Below are 23,823 nucleotides of genomic sequence, written 5' to 3' on the forward strand. Positions count from 1 at the left end.
ATATTGTCCTCTTTGATCTACCATTTACCCCCACAGATACTACATTAAAGGGTCTTTTTGACAGCAGAAGAAATTAAAGATATCATTACCTTTATCCGAGAGTTCCAAGTATGCTTAAAATATCCTTTAATGTTACGTTTGGTGTATGCCGTGAATAAAATAAATTAGTTACAGTCTTTAAGAATTCGCATCAGGGATTGCTTGTTGAACTGGAATAATGTGTAAATGAAAAAGACTGTCTTGCTACCTTTTCTTTTTTAACTGGGTCACAGTTGTGTTTAATATGGAAACCGTATGGAAGCCAAAATAAACGAATGTCCTAAGATTGCACATTCGTATGTCATCACGTAATATGTAACCTGCAATTGTGTAGCATGTAATTATGAATATTAACTGGGCTACAACTGGGCAGAGTTGTTAAATGAATACAACCAAATTGTTGGATTTTTGAAACTGATAGTTGGCAATGAGCATCACATTAATGTATGGAGCGCACATGTCAAATCTTTCACCTTTAATAATGCCTTTTTCCTGTAGGGTTTTCATGGAAGGCCGTCTGGAGATGAACTTCTTCAGTCTGTTCTTAACTCCATTCTTGTCCGCGCTGTCTGAGGCGCTGTAATTCAGCTTGAACACTGTGCGGGGGATCAGAGGAGACACAGGAACAATGCTGTCACTGAACACTTGCCACATTCTTTTGAGGCTGTCTTTGTGCAAGTCCTCCTCATGCAAATAAGACTGTCTCCTTTCTCCACATTGTTCAAAAGCACACAAGAAAAGCTACTTCAGTTGAAATATTCTCCAGTGTACGTGAATATCTAATTCCACAGCATTTATTTATTAATTCCGGCCAATGTTAGTGTCAATATTACACCATCTTGACAAGTCCAGTGATTAGAATGTGACTAGCGAGCGTTCGGAGCTACTGCCCAGTATTCGGTACAGTAGTAAATGAATTCTCTTTGATACTCATTCAGGGCAGAAAATGCTGCAATTACCAATGACAGAAGCGCTTGGAGAGCTTGTAATTTATAATAATGATTGACAGAGAGCAGACTGAATCCATCTTACTCAACATCCCAGTGGAGTTCCAAACAGTCATATATATTGTCTGAAATTCAGCTTCTGTTGGTCTCTGTCTCATATGGTAAATGATGAGATGAGATATGGTAACGTGTCTGCATTTTATTATAGTTGTCACATTATTCCAGACGCAGATGTTCTTTTTACAGTAACCTAACTGCATGTGGTCAAGGTGCTGCCGTGCTTCCTGTTCAGAATGTGAACACAGTCGCAGGAAGAAGTGATGAAAAAATGAATCATAAGAATGAATCGTGCAAAATCATGTCCAGGTCACAATTCACCCCCAAATCAAAAGGAATTATATTTTGCTTAAAAATCATGAATCCTTTTTTTAAGGACCATTATGATTTTTATATGGTAGCATGACAAAGTATTGATTAATGACAATTAAAGGGGTTAGGGGTTTAGATGGTTCTAAAAAGAACATTATTTTGTGTATTTGGTTTAATGCAATGTGTTTACGCGGTTTTAGTTTTTTAAAAAAAGTCATTAATTTACACATACTGTAAATTATTGTTTCTCCTCTTTGCCCTGCCTTTCTGAAACGCGTCGATTTTTACAAAGCTCATCGTTCTGAAAAGCGTGGTGTGCTCTGATTGGCCAGCGATCCAGTGCATTGTGATTGGCCCAAAAACCTTAAACGTGTGGCGGAAATGTAAGGCCCCTTACCATATTTGAAACATCAGCTCCCAAAGCAATAATGATAGCTGATAATGTCGGTACTACCTTATCAATTCAAGGCCGAATCTGAACCAGAAAATGCAAATGACCAAGCAGATCGATCAACTTTGCCAGCATGACTGGACCAGATCGTATCAGATTGGTAAGGTTAATGAGAGCCACAGAGACCAAAATAAATCACATAGTTTGACCCCTTTAAGCACATTTTATTCATTTTGCTTTTGAGTTGTTGTGGGTTTTTTCATTGAAAATGTGTAGGCTATATTCTTACACATCTATATCTATTCATTAGATCCTTGTTTTTGTGATATAATTTGTAACTGTATCTAAATACTAATTAACAGAAGTGAAAAAAAAACATAAATAATCTTTTTTTATATTACAGTATTGAGAACTGCTTAATTGTCATGAAAATAAATGCTAAAAAAAAAAAGTTAAAATGCAAAAAAAATCCTGATCCTAAAATAGGGTCCATTTTATTTAATAATAAAAAACAATTCTTTGGATTTTGGGGTAAAATATGACCAACATTTCTTTTGGAGAAATAAAGTCTGTGAACAGACTGTCATCTGTACTGCTAACTCATTAATGTGGATATTAAACAGTGGTGAAGCAAGGCTGCAACCCCGACACACTCACTGTTTCTGAAGTCTCTGTGCTGATTGCCAGTTATCACCTCTCTCACTCTCTCACACACTCACACACACGTGTTACTCACTGATGGAGCGTCTGTGTTCAGACTTGGTCTCTTTTGGTTTAGGTTTGGTGGCTTCACAGGTTGGTCTGGGCAAGCATTCTGTACTGTTGGATCTGTTTAGGGCCGCTCTACCACAGCTCTTGCCTCCAGCTCCACTCGACTAAACCACAGCATCATATAAAAGATTCATCAGATAAAATATTTTTAAAATATAGTCCTTCATATAAAGTATTGGTAAAGATTCACTTCCCAGTTCAGTCCATGTTAAAGTAAAAATGTGCAAAAAGCTATTTTGTCTTTTAAGAAATGGCATACCAGACTGTCCACTGCTTTCTTGAGGGCATCATGCCATTTACAGATGGTTGGAAAGTGATCTGCTTGCAGCAAAAACTCCTGACCAGTTAGGGTGGTTATCTGTTGGTAAAAGAGGGTTGAAATTAAAGTTGAAAGAGTGACATTCAAACAAATACAGCTGGCAAACTTTGTGTGAACGCTCCCTGCCATAACAGACCTGTGTATAAATGGAATAATCAAACAGTACTACATCACAATCCTAAAATTGAAAAGAACAATTATTTTTGTAATTGCCTACCTTTTCCACACTATTGCCGATTTTGCATATTTGGTTTTAAGCTAAAATCTAAAATAGTATGATATTGCTTGCATTTTCTTATCTTTCTTTCTGTATAACTATAATCAAAGAAATATTGCTTTTACATCAGAAGAAAAAAAGTATTTCAAAAGTTGGGGGCAGTATTTTTTTATTTTTTATTTTTAAAGAAATTAATACTTTTACTCAGAGAGGACACATTAAATTGCACAGAAGTGACAGTAAATACATTTATAATGATACAAAAGATTTGAACAAAAGAAATGTTTCTTGAGCAACAAATTAGCATATTAGACTGATTTCTGAAGGATCATGTGACACTAAAGACTACAGTAATGATGCTGAAAAATCAGCTTTGCCATCACAGGAATAAATTACATTTTAAAATATATTAACATAGGAAACCGTTATTTTACACAGTAACCCTATTTCGGATTATTACTGTTTTGAAGTGTTTTAACCTTGGTGAGTATTAGAGACTTATGAGAGAAATGCGGATTTGGTGAGCACAAGAGACTTACCAACTCCAATCTTTTGAAAGGTAATGTATAAGATGAATATACAATATATTAATAAATATTTTAATTATTTATTTAAATACCATTGCAAATCAATAATATACATTATAGGAAGAAGTTAGATGAGAAATCAGAAATTTCAGATGACAAGTTATTAGTGTGATACCTGACTAAACATTAGACTTATTTCTCGAGACTGGCAGAACATCACATGGCACAGTCGCATAGAATAAGTGGCATTCCCAGAAGAATGCAAGCAAACACCAACGCTAAGGTCAGAATTGTCAAATACCGTTGCACAGAAGAGACACTTGTTATTTTAAAGAGAGCTGACACTGCATATTTCTAAAAACCTAAAATCATTTTAGAGTGGTCAGTCTCTAAAAATACCAGGCTGGATCACAGAACAAACCACAACACCCCTCCCCCCCATAGAGTCACTACACATAGACGTCCAAAGTTTTCCCCGTTTAAAACAGACTTTTCTGACTTTGAGAGAGGGTGGCAGGGGGAATCACGCAGTCTCTTTGGGGATGGAGTGAATACAGAGGGAATGGTTAGGGGCACAATTCTTGTCAGAGTGTGTTTGCGATCCCTCTATTCTTCAGAGTGGAACATCCGAGAGAGCATGTTTGTTCTGAAGCTCCTTCTTTCCTGGAGGGAGCCTGCGGACATGACAGTAATAGTTTCGAGTGGGGTGGACTTGTTGGAATCCTCATTGGCGGTTTGAACGGGTGAAACAGACCCACTTTAATGAAGGATATTTGTGCTGCAGGTCATAAGAAACTTTCAGATGGCAGTTTCACATCTCTTTCTGGTTTTGCTAATACAACACAGCTCATGCAGTATCAGTGATCCCCTTTTATGCAGATTCGACAGATATTTTATACATGTGACCCAACATTCTTTTCGGACATTCAAATTTAAATGAGCCACTGACGTATTGCCGCTCCACTTTGATTCAGAAGACAGCCAAGTGATAATGTTTCAGAACCCAGCACGCAATGTATCAAATAATTCAAATAGTATTTGAAAGCCAAACCAGCCTTAATAAATTCAACACCAAAGCTCGATTAAGTTAAACTGAAACACATTTTTTACGTCTTTCAAAATAGCTCATCCTGTAAATCAAGCTGTTTCAAAACCAAGCGTCACATTGGTCTTTGATTTCATGAAGATTATCTGAGAGGGTTAGCTGATGACTCATGAGTTCTGTCCCCTGTGTCTAAAAAAATGATAATCATCTTTCCAACTATCCATTGACATATTCACCAATACCTCCCTGGAATCAAGTTCTCATAATTTATGCCATGTTTCATCTCTGCATGTGGTGCTGCCCATGGAAAAGAAGGGCCCTTAGATATAATGCCAATATTTTTAGTATGCGCACATATTTCTATGGACATTTAATGCTGTTATGGGCAGCTTACACAACAAATCTTATACTATTCATACTGCACTATTTATTTTACTGCTGCACAGGGCTTAATGCTGTATATTTTTTCAAAAACCATACTTTTTCTTCTCCAAACCATTAACTCTCATTTATTTTGTATACTGTTGCTACATATATTTTCTTCTTACTTTTTACAAAAAAATGTACAATGACATTTCACTGTCTTTGCATCACTGTGTATGTGACATTAAACTTTCAACTTAAAATTGTTATTGTGTGCATTAAATATAAGTGAAAGTGACTTAATAGGACTGTGTAATGTTACATAACTTAACATTACAATTCTGTATTTAACACTGGTAAATTCATTTGAAATCCTCAGTGTTTTGTTACTGCCAGTGAAATAACCCTGGATGGCTTGTTAGACAATATCAATGTTGCTAGTGTTGTTAAAAATAACAACAACCACAAAAAATAATAGATCAAATATATATATATATATATATATATATATATATATATATATATATATATATATATATATGTTGTGAAATAATATTAATGGTCAGGAAAAGTAGTAGAGTAGCTGGTTGGAAAACTGGGCTAGAGGAAAGTTTTGTGTTGTGTGAGTGGAAATAAGAAAGAGTACAACATATAAAAGCCCTATGCTTTTAATCATACTGTTTAATGAGGAGGAATTTGAATATCTGGGCTCTCACTTTGACTCTTCATTAATGTTTAATTATGCAGAGCAGTACAAAGACCAGAATGCCATTTGTGACTTAACATTTGTGTTTTGCTGTTAAATTAAACATTAATTTGAAAGCTACATAAAGACACAACTCAACTTTGAAGCGCATTAGATAGTAGGGTTAATTATCTCCAATTTTCCACAACTCCTGAGATGGGTCTGGGTTAGAGAGCTACTGGCTTCCCAGAGAAAACAAAAGCAAAATCAGAGGGAATGGAGGAAGATGCACTGCATTCCCCTAATGCTTTCTCACACACAATGTTTAATTCAATGGTTTAGGCTGCATAGGCCGCATTAACAATATGAATAATAACAATGACAGAAACAAAATCTTCGTAAAGTGTTTCATGAGTGGCAATACTGTTACTGTAACTGTATTCACCAGATTGCAATTTTAAATGAGCGAGCTATTTCCGTAAAGGATTGAACCATCAGTCGATTTGATTAAAATTGTGAGTTGTAATTTGCAAATACAAAAGCTTCCACAACTGAACAGCTGAATAGAAATTCAAAGTGATAAATAACATAATGATCCATAAAAGTGACCAGGGGAAGATGTCAAAGGGCTTTTGTGTCAAAAGTACTGTTATACAATGTGTTTTCTCTAGCAGTGTTTTTTGTAGGTTGGTTGGAATTAGGGTTCAAAACCCTCTTAAATTGAAAAAAGAAAAAAAAAGTGAATTCTTTGTTTTTTCTGGGCAATAACTATTTGTACTGAGGCGTTGTAAATCGTATGTTCTTGCTAAGAGATAGTCATTTTGCTGCTCTAATCTCCTTTGTAATCTGCTGTCTGAATCTCAAATCCTTCCGTTCATCCCATGATTATTACAGAATATAAAGTATATTGTTTGAATACTGAAATTAACGCTCAATACAATGTAAGCAGCTTTGAGGTCAAGCAAATACCTTCCTTCAACTCTCTTGCAAAATGGTCTTAAGAAAAGATTGCGTGGTGCAGTAATATATTTCATATCTATGCACACAATGTCTATTTTCTACTAGACTCTTGTACTGTATGTCACAGGAGGGGATTTTTATTTAAACGGATTGTTGTATGTGTGTAAAACACTTAATGATGACATTGTGTATTGGCAACGTTTTAGCTAAAAACTATTTTTACTACTTTTCAAATGTGTTTTTATCCTTTTACCCTTGTCTCATATAATATTATACATTTATTACATTTTAAAATCCAAGATAATCTAAACTATTTCTAATAGTTTCAATTAAACTTTTTTACTGAAATTACCACAAAATGTGTTGTCATTTCCGATTTAACTGTAATTTTGTGCAAAAAGGGTTAACATATTATTGAATTATATGTATTTAGGATAAATAAAATTCTAGTAATAAAATTACCCTTAGTAAAGAGTCAGCCATTTTATTTTATAGAGTTTAAAATGTCATTGGAAGTCTAATAAACTAATCATCATTTGCACTATGGTGGAAATGACACTGTCATGGAATAAATAATGATAATAAGAAAAAACTAGTAGGAGAGTAAAAAGTGTTTTAAATAAAGATTTGAGAAAATGTTTTGAAAGAAAAAATGTCAACACTTAAGGTACTTCTTAAACACAGACCTTGCATAGTCCTAACATTGCTCACAAATGGCTAAATACGCTACGCCTTTAGCCTGCAATTTGATGTCACTTGGATCAAATATATTTTTGATAGTAAGTCCAGCATTGAGTGTTCCACTGCCGTGACAGTCAGGTTAAGCCTGTTTACATGTACAGCAGTGAGTGACAATCTAAACAACATTCTGTAATTACACAAAACATCACTTCATTAGCTCAATCCTGTAAAGTGTCTTTTCAAAAGCATGATACTTAGCAGTCCTTCTAGGCAAGCCATTTGAAGAGTCAGATCTCTCCTATACTCACTACGACTGTCAGTCTGTCAAAATCTGCAGTAAACATCCCCGAAAGGTGCCGAGTGCATGAGACACGAGATCTGACAGTGCCTGGCCAAAGATCTTCACTTCCACGGACAGTAGAGTAGATGGTGTATGGACATAAACCACATGCTATTTATCACAGTGCCTATAAACATTGCAATAACCTCCACTGGCCATGTTCCAAACAGTACAAATTGGTTCATAATTGCTGCTTATTCTCTGCCCACTTTTTGAGGAAGGATTTATTTATTAATTTATGATCGCCCTGTCTGACTGACCTCAGCAAAGGATTCCCCCTTTAATTCAGGTTCAAAGTGTGTGTGTCAGGTGAAAGGAGAGTGCAATGTTTGAGTTTTAGTTCTGCTGTGTCTCCAGCTTGACGCCACATGCCAGCATATGATATTTCAATCAGCCTCAGATGTTTCCTCTTGATTCTCAAACACTTATGTCAGGCAACTATTCAATAATATGAGGCAGTTGTAAGGTCTTAGTGCAGTCGCTTTTGTGTAACAGGATTGCTAGATTTGATAGTCTTTTTCACGCAGGTGACGCAAACACAGATGCGATGAGAATTGGATTTCCATTGTCTGACATTTTTTTGTTTCCTGCTGCACTGAAAACTGATAGGCTGTGCGATAAAGGACTTTGGTGTTCAGGAAGAATGTTTTGGAAGATAATACTTTTCCGGGGGTTGTTTAGTACAATGAAAATATTTTGAACTTGTCTTTTTTTCTCACAGGTAAGACCTAAAGGATTAATTTACCAAACAATTTTAATTCTGTCGTCATAATTATTCCTTTTTTATTTTTTTTATTTAACAATAATAATGCTGGTTCCAAACCTGTATGACTTTCTTTCTGCTGCATAAAACAAAATAAGATATTTTGAACAATGTTTTAACTGTCCATTCAGTAAAGTTTGGGGTTTGGTTTGAAATTTGTTAATCTGACTATACAAATGGTCCAATTAGAAATAGCGAGGGTTCAGTCATACTTTTAATTCTGTATTGAGTTTTATGTGATTTGCATAAATGTGTATACATCCACACTTTCTCTAAAAGAAACGTGGCGTTCTCAGAAGCACTAGAGTTTCATCTGTGCGTATGAAAACCGATTGAGTTTTGTGGGAGCTTTGAAAGTGATAAATGCATATGTCTCCCTTGGTTCATAACCCTTTTAAATGAACCAGAAAGGCTGTGAGTGTCAAACTGCTGAACAACACCGTGATGAGAATTTCTAGTGAAGTAGATTCTTAGTTCTTTTTACTCACATGTTGACATAAATCACAGTAATATGAAATATTTATTGAAACTACCAGTCACCAAAAAGTTTGGTTATTTTGTTAATTAATTAATTTTGTTCAGCAAGGAGTGCCAGTGAAGATATCTATAATGCTACAATTTTTTTTTTTTTTTGCTTCAAACATATTCTCATCAGAGAATCCTTAAAAAAAAGTATCACGATTCCCACAAAATGTTAAACAGCACAACTGTTCTCAACATTAATAATAATAACAAGAAATGTTTCCGGTACACCAAAACAACATATTAGAATGGTTTCTGAAGGATCATGTGACACCGAATACTTAATTAATGATGGTGAAAATTCAGCTTTGCCATCACAGGAATAAATTACATTTTAAAATATATGAACATAGAAAACAGCTACTTAAATATTGCATTTTAAATTGTAATAATATTTGACAATATTACTGTATGTTTGATCAAATACAAAAAGCCTTGGTGAGCTTAAGATCTTTCTTTAAAAGACATCTTACCGACCCCAAACTTTTGCACAATCTCTTGGTGCACAATATGTTAATTTGCAAACATGCTAAATAAAGCACCTCCAGCGTTGTGATTGAGGTTCAAGGCTGCTAAGTTTCAACTGATAAATGCTGTAATCCTGGTATTAGTAGAGATATAAGGATCTGCACCAGCGTTTAAGGTTAATATCAGCAGTGACAGAAGCACAAAAAGGAATGAAAGTCAACTCCAGATGCTTAAGACACTGATCAAAACCTCCAATGAAAGAACGTGAACTTCCTTAATCACAACTATCCCTCAATCTGACACAAGTGTTTTGTCTTGCCCTAAGCCTCACAGATCTTCGAGACATTGGCTGAATGCCTCACAGATTGCAAATCTAACTCTCCACGCTGCAGAATTAACGAGCCTGCACACTAATTTCTAATCCCGGTTGAGGTTGATTGACAGCGGTGGCAGACTACGAAATGGCTTGTACCATCATTACAAGCACTTTTTTCTGTGTGAGAGTTTGGGATTATTTAAGATTACTGCTTAATGCCTTTTTAATCTCTCCTGCAGAAAATAAAAAAAAAAGATTTCTGGGCAAAATACTGGACAGCAAGTACAGTGGCGGTGATAAGATATTATAAGTGCGCAATGAGATCAGAAATCGGCTTTTTATCCTCGTTTTGCCTCATTATGAGAGCTAACTCTGCTATCAATCTATTGATAAGCATTTGGCACACCCACAAACACCAGCCGAAAGATTATCTCGCTTTAGATAAGTCCTAATAAAAAGTCTTCGTGACAACAATGACTGGACAGAAATGTCAGGAAATGCTTTTGAATGTTGAAGAACTCTGCACCCTGAAAGATCCATCCAATCACTGGTATGCAGATAAAAGACTGTGCATATTTTTTCCTGAGTGTTTTTAAGAGGTATGACACCAGCTCCAAGAGACGATATCAAGCCCGGTGAAAGTGGACGCTATAAGCTCACTGAGCAATTAGGTTTCTTTGTAGATGTTTCAATCCTTTGAGACTTCATAAATGTATTGAGCAGTTTGGTTAAGCTGTGATATTACAAATTTGAGCTGAAAAAGGAAGGATAGATTATTAAAGATGAAGCAGGAAGCCCAAGTTGTTATTAGAAGTGAGACCTTGTGACACAAGCTCAAGAATGATGGCACTTCTGGCTAATCTTCACTATTAAGATTTACTAGATAATACGCTTCTGTATTATATAGCAATTGAGATTACAGTGCATTTATTAGTTTTTGAATAGTTTTGCCAGTAACACTTTACAATAAGGTCTCATTTGTTAACATTAGTTAATGTATGTTAGTTAACCTTGAGCAATACATTTGTTTCTGTATTTGTTCATCTTTGTAAACGTTAGTTAATAAAAAATACAGCTGTTCATTGTTTGTTCGTGTTACTTCACAGTGCATTAACTAATGTTAACAAACACAACATTTGACATTAATAATGTATTAGTAAATGTTGAAATTAACAAGGGCATTATCAGTTCATGTTAACTAATAAGTTAACTAATGTTAACTAATGAAACTTTATTGTAAAGTGTTGTCGTTTTTCCTGTTCTAACAGATAATAAAATGAATGAAAGAATGAACTTTGGCTCAATGTGTTCGACTGTCCTACCTGAACCACGTTCTTTCGACTGGATTTCTCTTTAGTCCACTCGATAATAGCCCCACACAGATCCACACCATCTGCTTTACCACCTGGTTTCTGTGGAGAAAGTACGATTACATTAACATGTTTGCCAAGATACTAATAGAAACACCACGTTTCTCATGTCTTACGTGACTTTGTGAAATAATAAACAATTTACAAACACAATGTTTTGATACAGGACAGATCGCCTATTAAATCAATAGTTGACATTTGTCAGATTTTCACATTTATATTCAAATATATTCAATTGCTTTGAATTAAAAGAATAAAAATAAAAAAAAGCTCCATGTCAGGCTTTTAAACTATGTAAAAAGGCATTTCATACAGTGCTACAGTTTTAATGAGGTGGCAAAAATACTTAACTTCATCCTGATAACCTCTGTGTGTATCGCCCTAAGAAATGGCAGAGAGCTCGGGGCCTTTATGGCCACTTGACCATGAGTGATGTTGAAACTAATATGAGTTGACCCCATCGATGGCCTCGACATACCATTTAAAAGCATGACAAGCATGTGAAGGTAGTAAACCTCTATTCTTCTCTACCTCATTTTCTCTATCACTGCAACATGCTGCTCAAATCAGCAGAATAATAATATGGCTGTAAAGTCCTGTGCATGATGTCCCGTGCATGATAAGTATTTATTTTTTTCAGCAGTGTTTTAAATAGTCAGCATCAAAGCAAAGAATTGAGACAAATATGGAAATCATTATGTTTCCCCACCCATTTGCTAACAGTTATGCTGCTTAACTCCCAACTGTAGCTACTCATTAAATTCTTTTGTTTTATTTTCCTGATTTGACATATTATTCAAGTATTTATTTTATTATAAAGGTAACAATTATCAGTTGACATAAACATTTGTTCATTGTTTTTTTCCCATAATACAGGTGTAGTGGGTGTGTGCAAATATGTGCCGTGGTCTTACCAAATTTGCAACAGCTTCTTGTTTGCTCTCTTTATAGAATAATAGTTGATTGGAGCAGAGAACAACCCAGGTTGAAGTCCAGTTTTTTCTGTGAAAATAATTGAGGTTATTACACATTAAATTCACGGTAACACTTTAGTTAATAGTGAAAATTTGTCACCAGACTAGTTGCTTATTAGCTTGAATATTACTAGCATATTGGCTGTTTTTATTACTTTTAAAGCACATATTAATGCATTATTCTGCATGACCATATTCTACATCCCTTAATCCTACCCAATACCTAAACTTAACCACAACAAAAACTACCTTACTAGCTAGTAATATGCTGTAATATATGAGCTTATTGAGGTAAAACTCGTAGTGAAATGTGAATATGTGTTCCCCAAAATAAAGTGTGACCAAACTAGATAGATAGATAGATAGATAGATAGATAGATAGATAGATAGATAGATAGATAGATAGATAGATAGATAGATAGATAGATAGATAGATAGATAGAGACAGACCGTAATTTCTTTCCTCCTTCAGCAATTTTGGCTTTGTTCAAATATTCTCCTTTTAAAATAGTCTGTAACAGAACAGAAAAAAAAATTAGTCTTTCAGAATAAATAAAAAATACAGTAGCTTAAGAACACTCTGGTTGGCTGCTGCATTTTAATTTATTTGATTGGTTAAGTAGCTGAAAAAAAAAAAAAGGTTTTGAAACCATGCTTCCCATTTCTTGTGTAATGAAACACTAAAATCTGTTTATACAGCTCAGATTCCCATTCTACAAAATAATCATTATATGTTTAACTTTTGTGAGCGTAAATCATTTACTGCAGGCTCTTCTGGCTCCCACATCCAAAAACCCAATTTCATACGATGGTGGTAGTGGAGGAGGTACGATAGATCATACCTGCGGCCCAACAGAACCATCAATGTTATGCTGAGACTGGTTCCTCCGGTGACGGTTGATCTAAACAAAGAGCATGCGTTGCCTGAATGAAATTATGGACCATGATACGACCAGAAATGTTTTGTAATTTACTTTAAAATTAATAATAATTTACTTAATTTTCTTTATTATTGTAATTATTTCTTTGGAGTAATACACATGGATCTTTCTTAAATGTTCAATAAAACTACAGATTATTTCCTACCAGGTCATTTGATTTATCCTACAGCGAAAGGTTTGGCTTTACACAGTCACTGCACTAAATTTGATTTAACATACATGTTACATATTTCTATGTAACATCTAATATTGAATTGAATTCCATCCATATTGAATTTTTTTAAATAATTAAAATGACAATTTAGTGAAAGGGTGTTTTTTTTATCATAAAAATGTACATACTACCACACAAAATTATTATTATAGTAACAAGAAAGCAGATTATTAAGCTGCTTATTTTATGTTTTGTGTTAGCTTTAGTTTGATGAAAATGGCACAATTTTCCCAGCAGTAATAGCAGCCGGCCCTGTGCAGCAGTGCTGGCCTGCCCTCTGCTGTTCTGTGTTTCTAAAAACTGCCAGCGCAACAGGAAGCTGCAAATAACACGGTGCATGAAGTTACACACCCTCATGCAACATAGACAGACAGCGAGGCATACAATCATTGAATTGGTCTTGGACTGTGTGATTGCGCTCATGCTCACAGGTTTCTGTAGTGTGTCAGGCTCCGGTAAGACCATAGACTTTGTCTGGCTGAGTCTCTCTCCAGTACTGTTCTGAGAGCTCTTGATCCTCATCTGAACAGCTCCAGGAAGCACCAGTGCTGGCTGCTTATGCATCGCTGACACTGAAGACAAAATAGCAATAACACAAAATCTGTCATTTATCATTTTTGATTGGCTGAAAATACGAACAATACATCAATCAGTCAGACACAAAAATAATCAAAGAATAGTTTTGGCCAACAGAAATTTCTAATTATAAATTGGGTGAAAATGCACTTAAAAAAGTGACATTTTATGAAAAATATCCTTGCTCTGAAAACACAGTTCAACTTTTCTGTAAAAAAAAAAAAAAAAAAAACAGGTCCGAGGCTATTAGCCCAGCACGGTCCGTTTAAAGCCCTGACTCGCACTGGCCCGATAGTGGAAACACGGCTAATGAAAGCAGTGCATTAAAGGCGTGTTAGAATGGTGTTTAAATTGACTTGGAACTATCTGTGCATAAAACAGATTTATTGCACACATTCCAGCCAATCAGAATTGAGTATTCAGACAGACCATGGTATAACAGTAGAGTGCGGCTTTTTCCGGCGGCACTGGTTCCAGAAGAATTTTTCATTCATTTTCCCATAGGGATTTTAAAATAGTCTTCATTAAAGAGTTATATGAACATAGCCATTTTTGAAAATCAGACAAAAAGACAAAGGTGTCCTTAACGGATTTAGTGAGGGAAAGAAAGCATTGCGAATGACATCAAATTAAAAAGGATGGATAAATATAAAACTACTTTTTTACAAATGTTGATTATAAAAACAATATATTTTAAGTTTATTGCAAAATATGAATATATATAACAAACGTTATTTTGAAAGCATAGGGAGATCGAGTCGATTACATCATTCGATTACAGTGGACAGAGATAAAGAGGTTTTTTGGATCGTGTTGCTTTTTTCGACATGCATAATGTCTTTCACCAGGAATTCCACTGTTAAACATGATTATTTTAAAAATAAGATGAAATAATGCGGGCTGATGGCTTCAGCAGAAGCAAATACCATGGGCTAACAACCTCAATGATAAAGGCAGAGAGAACAATATAGTTAGAATCCCTTTCAGAATAAATTTTCCAGCTGATGAACAATAAAAACATTGACAGCCAATCAGAATTTGAAAGAGCTTAGCATTTAATTGTACCTTTTTTCCTTTGAGTTTTTCACGTACAGACAACAACGTTGATCTGCGAAAACGATTAAAATGCTGCATCATGCATGCCAGAAAAGTAGTTGGCAATGCCACATTGTAAAGAAAAAGTATGCACCTATAGACTGAACACATAATATGTATGCGCATGACATTACCATTTTCACAAATTTTCAGCGTTTTTTGTAGTTTACATGGAGACAAAAACAAAAGTCAGCATTGTCAGGCCACTAAAATGCTGTTGTCATGTAAAAAGTTGTCCGTTTTTAGTTTTCAAAATGGTGTCGTGTAAACCGCCTTTAAAGCGAAAGATGACAAAACTGCAGCATGCGGTAATACGTTTTCATTTGAAAACTCATTTCTTTTCTTTTCTTTCCATTCCTTTCCTTCCACACTGAGACGTCGTTTTTGTCAATGAAGACACAGCTTTTGGAAAAAAAATTGCAAATTCCGTTTTTGCATTGTAGTGTGGACTGCGAGAACGGAGGAATTCGAAAATGATTACACGTTTAGTTGTGTGACGCATATTGTACCAACAATATCGATACTCGGTTACTAACGTAACCTCGGTTCTCTCTAGAGAGGGAACGAGTATTGCGTAAGTTTAGCTTACGCTACGGGAAAGATTCATCTTCTCGAGATACTGAAGCCAAAAAATTATCCTTAATTTTGTATAACTTGTCAACGCAGTGCAGCAGCTAGCAGACCTAGAGCAGGCCATCTCGCGTGCTCATTGGCTGCCCTGCGGGCAACTGCTGCAGCCTACCAGTGCGCCCGGCGTGACGTCACGCCCAATGAAGGGCGCCCGCGCCTTTATAGCGTCACAGCCCGCCAGATAGGCGTGGCTTAGCGTATAAAATAGGGGCTGTAGGCTGAATTCTCTGGTTTTTTGACGACTGAAGCGAAGTCGCTCGTGGCGTGAGCACGGCCGGTTACGCAATACTCGTTCCCTCTCTAGAGGTTCTCTCGTATTGCGTAAGTTTAGCTTACGCTACGGGAACACTTTGTCAACGCCGTGCGCGCCAAGCATCCACATGAGACCCCGAGCTTAAGGGGAACCCCATAAGTGGAAAAAATAAGGTGGCCAGCCACGCGGGCCATCACTTGTACATAAGCACACATAGGGAATACAGAGCAGCGCGCCGGTCTGTATAGTCATATGGCACATACCCTACTTAGTGCAGCTCAACCAGGAGAGCTGAGTCATGAACGTGATCTGAGCAGGAGATCTGGGCAGAATACACCTCTTTTCAGACTGACAACAGTTTAGCCTGCAAGGCAGGAACTTCTAGGTTATAAAACCTGACAAAGGTAGACGGGGAGCTCCAGCCCGCCGCTACACATATGTCATGGATAGAAATTCCACTGGACCATGCCCACGACGAGGCCACGCCTCTCGTGGAATGAGCCCTGATGCCCAGAGGGCATTGCAGGCCTTTTGACGCGTAAGCTGCCGCTATAGCGTCCACTATCCATCTGGACAGGCTCTGTTTCGAGGAGGCAAGCCCCTTGGCGCGCCCACCAAATGAAACGAAAAGCTGTTCCGAACGCCTGAAGGAGGCTGAGGGCGTAATGTAAAACCTCAGCGCTCTGACAGGGCAGAGGAGATTCACATCACTTTCGCTGTCAGATGCTGGGAGAACTGACAGCGAAATAACTTGCGCTCTGAATGGAGTGCCCATCACTTTAGGGACATAACCATGTCTAGGTCTGAGGATGACTTTAGAGTCATTTGGTCCGAACTCAAGACACGACGCGCTGACAGACAGCGCGTGCAGATCCCCTACACGTTTTACTGACGACAGTGCAGTCAGAAAAACGGCTTTTAGTGATAGATATTTCAACTCCACGGAGTCTAGTGGTTCAAATGGAAAAGCTTTCAGGGCCTCGAGGACCAGTGAAAGATCCCACATGGGAACCGACGGGGGGCGCGGCGGATTCATCCTTCTAGCTCCTCTAAGGAAGCGGATGACCAACTCATGTCTTCCCAGTGACTGGCCGTGCGTCGATTCCGCGAATGCTGCTACGGCCGCCACGTAAACTTTGAGCGTGGATGGGGATCTTCCCTTATCCAACAGCTCTTGTAGGAAAGTGAGCAGATGCGCCACCCCGCATGTCCGCGGGTCCAGACCTCTGTCGGTGCACCATCCAGAGAACACCGACCATTTAGACGCGTAGAGCCTTCTCGTGGAAGGGGCTCTAGACTGCGTGATCGTGTTCATCACTCCTTCTGGCAGGGCAACGAGTACCCGTTGATCAACCATGCATGCAGAGACCAGCGCTCTGGATGGGGATGCCAGATCGTGCCGCGAGCTTGAGAGAGGAGATCTGCCCTCACCGGAATCGGCCACGGAGCTGTATGTGACAGCCGTGCCAGTTCCGGGAACCAAGTCTGATTCTCCCAACGCGGGGCTATGAGGAGCACCGAGTGGCGCGTTTCCCTGATCCTCTTGATCACCTGTGGCAACAGAGAGACCGGAGGGAAAGCATATAGCGGGAGGCTGGGCCAAACCTGGGCCAGCGCGTCCTCGTCCTTCGAGAAGAACATCGGGCATTGAGCGTTGTCTTTTGACGCAAACAGGTCGACTTCCGCTCTGCCGAATAGGCGCCACAGTTTCTGGACCGTTTGGGGGTGCAGGGACCATTCCCCTGGGGGAACATTGTCCCTGGACAGTCTGTCTGGGCCGTCGTTCAAATGGCCAGGCACATGCGCCGCCCTCAGCGAGCGCAGGTTCGTCTGTGACCAAATAAGGAGGCGTTCCGTCAGATTGCAGAGATTTCTGGATCTGACACCGCCCTGACGGTTTACATAGGATACCACAGATGTGTTGTCCGAGCGGACAAGAACATGCTGGTCCTGTATAAACGGGAGGAAGCACTTCAGCGCGTTCTCGACCGCTATCATTTCCAGACAGTTTATGTGAAAACCCTTCTCCTGGTCTGACCACTGGCCAAAGGCCGGTCTGCCCTCGAACAGCGCGCCCCAACCCGAGTTGGACGCGTCTGTCGAGATGACCTTCCGATAAGAGATGGTTCCCATCATTACTCCATGCTGGTACCAATCGGCCACTAACCAGGGCTGCAGAGCTGTTATGCAGGTCTGAGTCACTCTGATTTTCTGGCCGCCAGACACCCAGGCTCGGCGAGGCGCGCGAGCGTTCAACCAGCGTTGGAGCGGGCGCATGCGCAGTAGGCCCAGCTGGAGCACCGCTGCAGCTGATGCCATACAGCCCAACATCCTTTGAAATGTTTTCAAAGGGAGAAAGCTGCCCTTCTGGAAAGATGCGGCTAGGTGGCGAACACGGCGCGCGCGCTGTGTCGATAAACGAGCCGTCATGGTCACCGAGTCCAGTTCTATTCCTAAAAAGGAAATTGACTGGCTGGGCAGTAATGAGCTCTTGGTCCAGTTGACCGTGAGACCCAAGCTTTCCAGATGACTGAGAAGCACTGTTCTGTGAGATAGTAGTTCTGTCTCTGACTGTGCCAATATCAGCCAATCGTCCAGATAGTTCATTATGCGCAGCCCCTGACTTCTCAGGGGGGCGAGCGCCGCGTCCATGCACTTTGTAAATGTACGGGGTGCTAGGGACAGGCCGAACGGCAGGACGGTGTATTGATATGCCTGACCGTCGAAGGCGAATCTCAAAAATTGCCTGTGACGGGGTACTATCTGAATCTGAAAATAGGCATCCTTCAGATCTAGAGAAATAAACCAGTCCCTCGGGCGAACGTGCGCGAGGATTTTTCTGGTCGTAAGCATTTTGAACGGTCTTTTTACAAGCACTTTGTTCAAATATCTCAGATCTAGGATAGGTCTGAAGGCTCCGTCCTTCTTGGGTACGAGAAAATATCGGCTGTAAAAGCCTGACTCGCTCAGAGAAGGCGGCACCTTTTCTATAGCCCCTTTGCACAGCAGCTTTGCTATTTCTGCGTGAAGTAGGTGTGCTACTTCCGCATTCACTATCGTCGCGGTCCGGGCTTGAAAGCGCGGAGGACGGCGAACGAATTGAAATGCATAGCCCTGCTTTATTGTGCTCAACACCCATTCTGAAATCCCTGGGATAGTTTCCCACGCAGCTATGTGAGCCGCCAGGGGGCGAATGGCCTCCGGGTTCAGACCGCCGCCATTTGCGGGCTTGTGAAACTGAACCGGAGCCGAGAGTGCGGCGCGTGCGCTCTCGGTTCTGGGCAATGGCCGCTCGCTGACAGCCGAGACCGGCTGACTTATGTGAGATGTCCCGATCATAAGGGATGGGGAACATACTTTTGCCACACTTTGACGCGCGAGCAGCGCTCTGGGCGGGAGAGCTCTCTGTAAGCGTGAGCGCGCGCACGCGGGCACGAGACTTACAACTGTATCTGACGCCCCGATCATAGTAGATGGGGAGCGTTTTATTAACGCCCTGTGTTTCGTGATAACACTTAAACGCACAGGCGGGACCCGGGGGAAGGTTTGTGTTAGCAAGCGTGAGCGCTCTCTGGCGGGCACGAGACTTACGTTCATAAGCTTCTTTGATCGTGTAACAGAGCGGGCAGATAGTGGGCACAGACCTGTGGACACATTTCTTACATTCAACACTCGAGCGGCTTTTCTGCGCTTTATGAGAGTGTGCTCTGTGAGTGACACGGGATTTTGAGTGCTTATGTGTAGGGGTGAACACTGGGGCGTGGGCACATTCACTACACTTAAAACACTGACGGCGTGAGCCGGACCAGACATTATACTCTTTTTGAGATTTCTCTGGGTCGCCGTGAAAACGGCGTTTGTGTGCAGGCGAGAGGGTGAATAAACCGGCTCGTTGGCTGCTAGTTGAACCACTGCAGTAGCCTGTTCGAAGGGGACTGACAGGGAAATGAACTTTGACGGCGGTCCGGCCGCAGCGGGACACGCGCGTCTTTTCTCTCCCGCTGTTAGGAGGGCTTCGCGTGCTCAGACTTCAGCGTGAGCCTTTGCCGAGGCCCTCTGGGGGGCGGCGGTCTGCGACGGCTGTCTGAGCGCGATCTAGGGCGGCCGCCCTGACGTCGCTGCGAAGGCTGATGCTGAGGCTGTGCTGGACGCTGGGTGCTGGTTCGCACAGGAGGCTGGCTTTGTCTCTCGCGAGAGCGGCCTGTGGCGGAACTCGAGCGTCGCGGCAGGAAGAGGTTCATGGCCTGCGTGGTCTTTTGCACCATAGAGAAGTGGTCAACAATCCCGTTCACCGCTGGGCCGAAGAGATCAGTGGGGGAAAGCGGCGCGTTCAGAAAGGTGGCTCGCTCAGTTTCCCTCATATCCGCGAGCGTTAACCAGAGGTGCCTCTCCGTCACGGTTAACGCGGCCATGGCTCGTCCGATGGCCTGGGCTGCAGCTTTGGTGGCGCGGAGAGAAAGATCCGTCGCGCTTCTCAAATCCGTAACCGCAGCTGGGTCCCGGCCCTTCTCATCCCATTCACGGAGGAGGTCGGCTTGCAGGATCTGAAGCACAGCCATCGAGTGTAGAGCAGACGCGGCCTGGCCGGAGGCGGCATAAGCGCGGCCGACCAAGGCGGAAGTGGCTCTGCAGGCTTTAGACGGGAGGGCTGACCGTGACCGCCATCTCGCGGAGGGCGGGCAAAGGTGCGCTGCGACCGCCTCTTCCACAGGGGGAATCGCTGTGTACCCTTTCTCGGCGGCGCCGTCCACTCGGGAGAGCCGTCGAGCCTGTTCGGCGCGGGTTCCTTCGGCAGCGACCACTCGAGCCCGAGACGGTTGACAGCTTGCGTCAGCAGGCGCATAAGTTCCGCGTCAGGTCCAGCGCGGGTACGGGCGGATTCCTGGATTGACGAGGAGGCAGAGTGAAGCGACCATTCCTCGCTGTCCGATGCCAGGATAGAGCAGCAGTCTTTTGTGGCGTGTCCCACGGACTCATCCTCCGAAGTGACGGCAGTGAGGCTCGCAAGCGGCAGCTGCGCGTCAGTGAGGAGAGGTGGGGAAGGCGAGAGCGAGGCTCGAGGGAGGTTCTCCGGCGAGCGCGTCGCTGTGGCCACAGGTTCCGGCTGTCTCAGGGAACGGCGCTTCTTTCTGCGCGGTCCCACAGGGGGCGGAGTGACTGCTGTGGTTTTGAACGCTTCGAGTCGAGCCCGCAGGGTCGACAGCGGAAGCTCCTCACAGAGCTCGCAGCCCCCGGACGCGAGGGCGAGCTCTGCGTGTTCCAGGCCCAGGCAGAGAGCGCAGATCAGGTGGCGGTCTCCGGCGCTTAGCGGGGCTTTACACGAGCCGCAGGAAGTGCGAGGCATCTTTAAAAAGACGCTCGCTGCTCTTTTAGAATGATTTGCAAAAAGGATACGTCGCCGGATAGCGTAGCTCGCACGGATGGCTGAAGGTGGCGAAGACGGCCGGCTTCCTCAGCGCTGTCCTAAGCTGGCTGTTCGCTGTTCGACGGCGGCGGTGGCTTCTCTCAAATCCAGCGATGCGAAGAGCACGCCGGGCGCACTGGTAGGCTGCAGCAGTTGCCCGCAGGGCAGCCAATGAGCACGCGAGATGGCCTGCTGTAGGTCTGCTAGCTGCTGCACTGCGTTGACAAGTTATACAAAATTAAGGATAATTTTTTGGCTTCAGTATCTCGAGAAGATGAATCTTTCCCGTAGCGTAAGCTAAACTTACGCAATACGAGAGAACCTCTCGTAAGAGAACTATGGTTTTAGACCGTTCGATATTGAGTGTGACCTGGGCACAACAGTGAGTGATTGGATATTTTGCTAATAACATGAACGTGCCAGCAGAAAAGTGTGAGAACTTTATGTCTGCACTCTCTGTATCATCTCGTGAGCTTTTATTATGTTTTACCCATCTGCTGTAAGGTAATTTAAGAAATACTAGCGTGGCCAGGGAATGTTTTGAAACGAAAATGCTGTTTTCAAATGTATCCGGATTAATTTGGATGTAGCCTTAGAATAAACCAAACGATATCATCCACTGCTGTGGACACTAATATAATTATTGTTATAGTTATCTTTATTGTTATCATTTTTGGTGTGAGCAGGCCTTTAGAAGAAGGTTCCGTCAGGTGCTTCATATAGAACCTTTTAGTGGTTCCAATCATGGAATCATTTTATAGATTTAGTTTTAATGAATTCCTTTTTAATTTTAATGAAGTTTTATAAGTTAAACAGCTCGTAAACACACTTAAAGTAGGAAAATGTAAATAAATAAAAATGTAAGACCCGGTTTCACATACAGGGCTTAGATTAATCTAGGGTTAGGCCTCAATTCAAATTAGGATATTTAAGTAGCTTTTATAAACGTGCCTTAAAAACATTACTGTTGTGCATCTTAAGACAAAACAATGGCACTGACCTATTTATTTTAAGAAATGTTTGCTTTTAGTTAAAATCAGCTCAAACCTGCATTTTAGTCTAGAGACTATAGCTTAATGCCTTGTCTGTGAAACCAGGGGTAAATGTCTTAACCATTTAAGACATTTCTCTTAAAAAAAACTTTTTGTCATAAAACCATTGGGTTATATACAGTATAGAACCCCATTGAACTTTTTTTTTTGTTGTGAGTGTAGGCCCGATGACAACTTCCCTTCTTACCATTAGTTGGCTTTGTTTTTAAATTTATTTTGCTTACAAAATGGCAGACATCAAACTAGAATTTCATTGCATCAAGATATTTTAAAATGTTACAGGTCTTTTCAAGTTATGGACTGAATTCACTTCCTGAAGTTTGAGCTTTTATAAAATGTTAATGAAACGCAAAATGTTTAAGTGCATCTAGACACTACATTTGGATGTGTTCTTCCGCATATTTCACTATTGTGTCAATATCTATTTTGTTGTCTGCTAGCAGCTTTTTATATGTGTATCTTGGAAATATTTCGACAGATAAATTGCACAATCGGGCAGAGAGTGGAGGAACTGATCTGTCAAGCCTTTTTTTCACAGAATCTAAGCTTCTACAACTGCTACATTTTAAGCTACAGTAGAAGCACATACATTTATATAGACTCTTAAAAAACAATACAAACGTTTTTTTATTTTAATCATTTGTCTTTAAATGGTTTATGTCAAAATAAACAACCAGCTCTTGCAAAATTCTATAGTGCACTTCACACTAACAGCCTTTCAGTCAGTTCTTAACAGATTTTAGACAGGTGATAATTCTGTCAGCCACTATTTTCATCTTTGTGAATTCACTTGGACTATAATTTGTAATCAAGCCATGATCGCAGCGTACAGATATCAAGATCAGCGGCAGTTTACAGATGTATGCAAAAATCACATTTTGTCTTATTAATCATTCTAAAAAGCAATATGTTTTTTATTATTAGTTGTCCAAATCGAGACGTGTATATTTATTTCAAATGTTTCTGTAGCTGGCAAACCATGAAATCTGCTGCTGCTATGATAACACACTCTAGCATGACAGGAAATAAATAAATCTTCACGCAAAAAAAGCACAGCGGAAACAGTGCCACTTGCAGTCGTGCATGACAATTTGCCTTTCTTACAAGAGAGGCCAACAGTTTGCAATATCCTCTGTTTAAGGAGATTGAATTGCCTATAAAAGTTACAATTGGAAGAAAATATTCATAGTATTTTTTAAAAAACAACTTATCAGTTCTGACATTTTAGCATCAGTTTTGGGAACTTTGCATGCAAATATTTGGTTCACATTTAATCAAGGCATCACAACATTTTAGTTAAAAAAACACAACTTCTTTAACTTCTGACCTGACAAATTTTCATATATTAAGGCAAATAATATTATACGCGTTTGAATTTATAATCAAAAATAATTAGCTCTAGATATGCATGTGAAATAACACATATCTGTTTCCTCTGCGGACCTACTTTTCTTTAAGCATCATTTATTTTATATGCAGGATAGAGATAAAAAAATCAGGATCAAGATCTAACTTAGAAACAGGTTTGCATCTAGCTTAGAAAGCAACCATCAGTGAATCTTCATTAACCAGCTGTCAACCAGAAAACACG

At 40.4% G+C, this 23,823-nt stretch overlaps 1 protein-coding gene across 3 annotated transcripts in view; it reads right to left on the reverse strand.

Moving 5' to 3' along the window:
* arhgap15 (Rho GTPase activating protein 15) overlaps window positions 1–23,823 on the reverse strand; it is a 63,113-nt gene that overhangs the window by 17,002 nt on the left and 22,288 nt on the right. For all 3 annotated transcript variants that reach the window (XM_077216200.1, XM_077216201.1, XM_077216199.1), the window contains 8 exons: window positions 13,652–13,794; window positions 12,910–12,969; window positions 12,518–12,579; window positions 12,008–12,095; window positions 11,046–11,135; window positions 2,777–2,875; window positions 2,483–2,621; window positions 513–635 (listed from right to left, as the gene is read on the reverse strand). In XM_077216200.1, coding sequence (XP_077072315.1) covers window positions 513–635; window positions 2,483–2,621; window positions 2,777–2,875; window positions 11,046–11,135; window positions 12,008–12,095; window positions 12,518–12,579; window positions 12,910–12,969; window positions 13,652–13,786 — 796 coding nt within the window. In that variant the 5' untranslated portion in view covers window positions 13,787–13,794. The remainder of the gene's footprint in view (window positions 1–512; window positions 636–2,482; window positions 2,622–2,776; window positions 2,876–11,045; window positions 11,136–12,007; window positions 12,096–12,517; window positions 12,580–12,909; window positions 12,970–13,651; window positions 13,795–23,823) is intronic.

This window comes from Siphateles boraxobius, unplaced genomic scaffold (assembly GCF_051911475.1).
Source record: "Siphateles boraxobius isolate OS27281-9 unplaced genomic scaffold, OSU_SipBor_1 7, whole genome shotgun sequence".
NCBI lineage: Eukaryota > Metazoa > Chordata > Actinopteri > Cypriniformes > Leuciscidae > Siphateles > Siphateles boraxobius.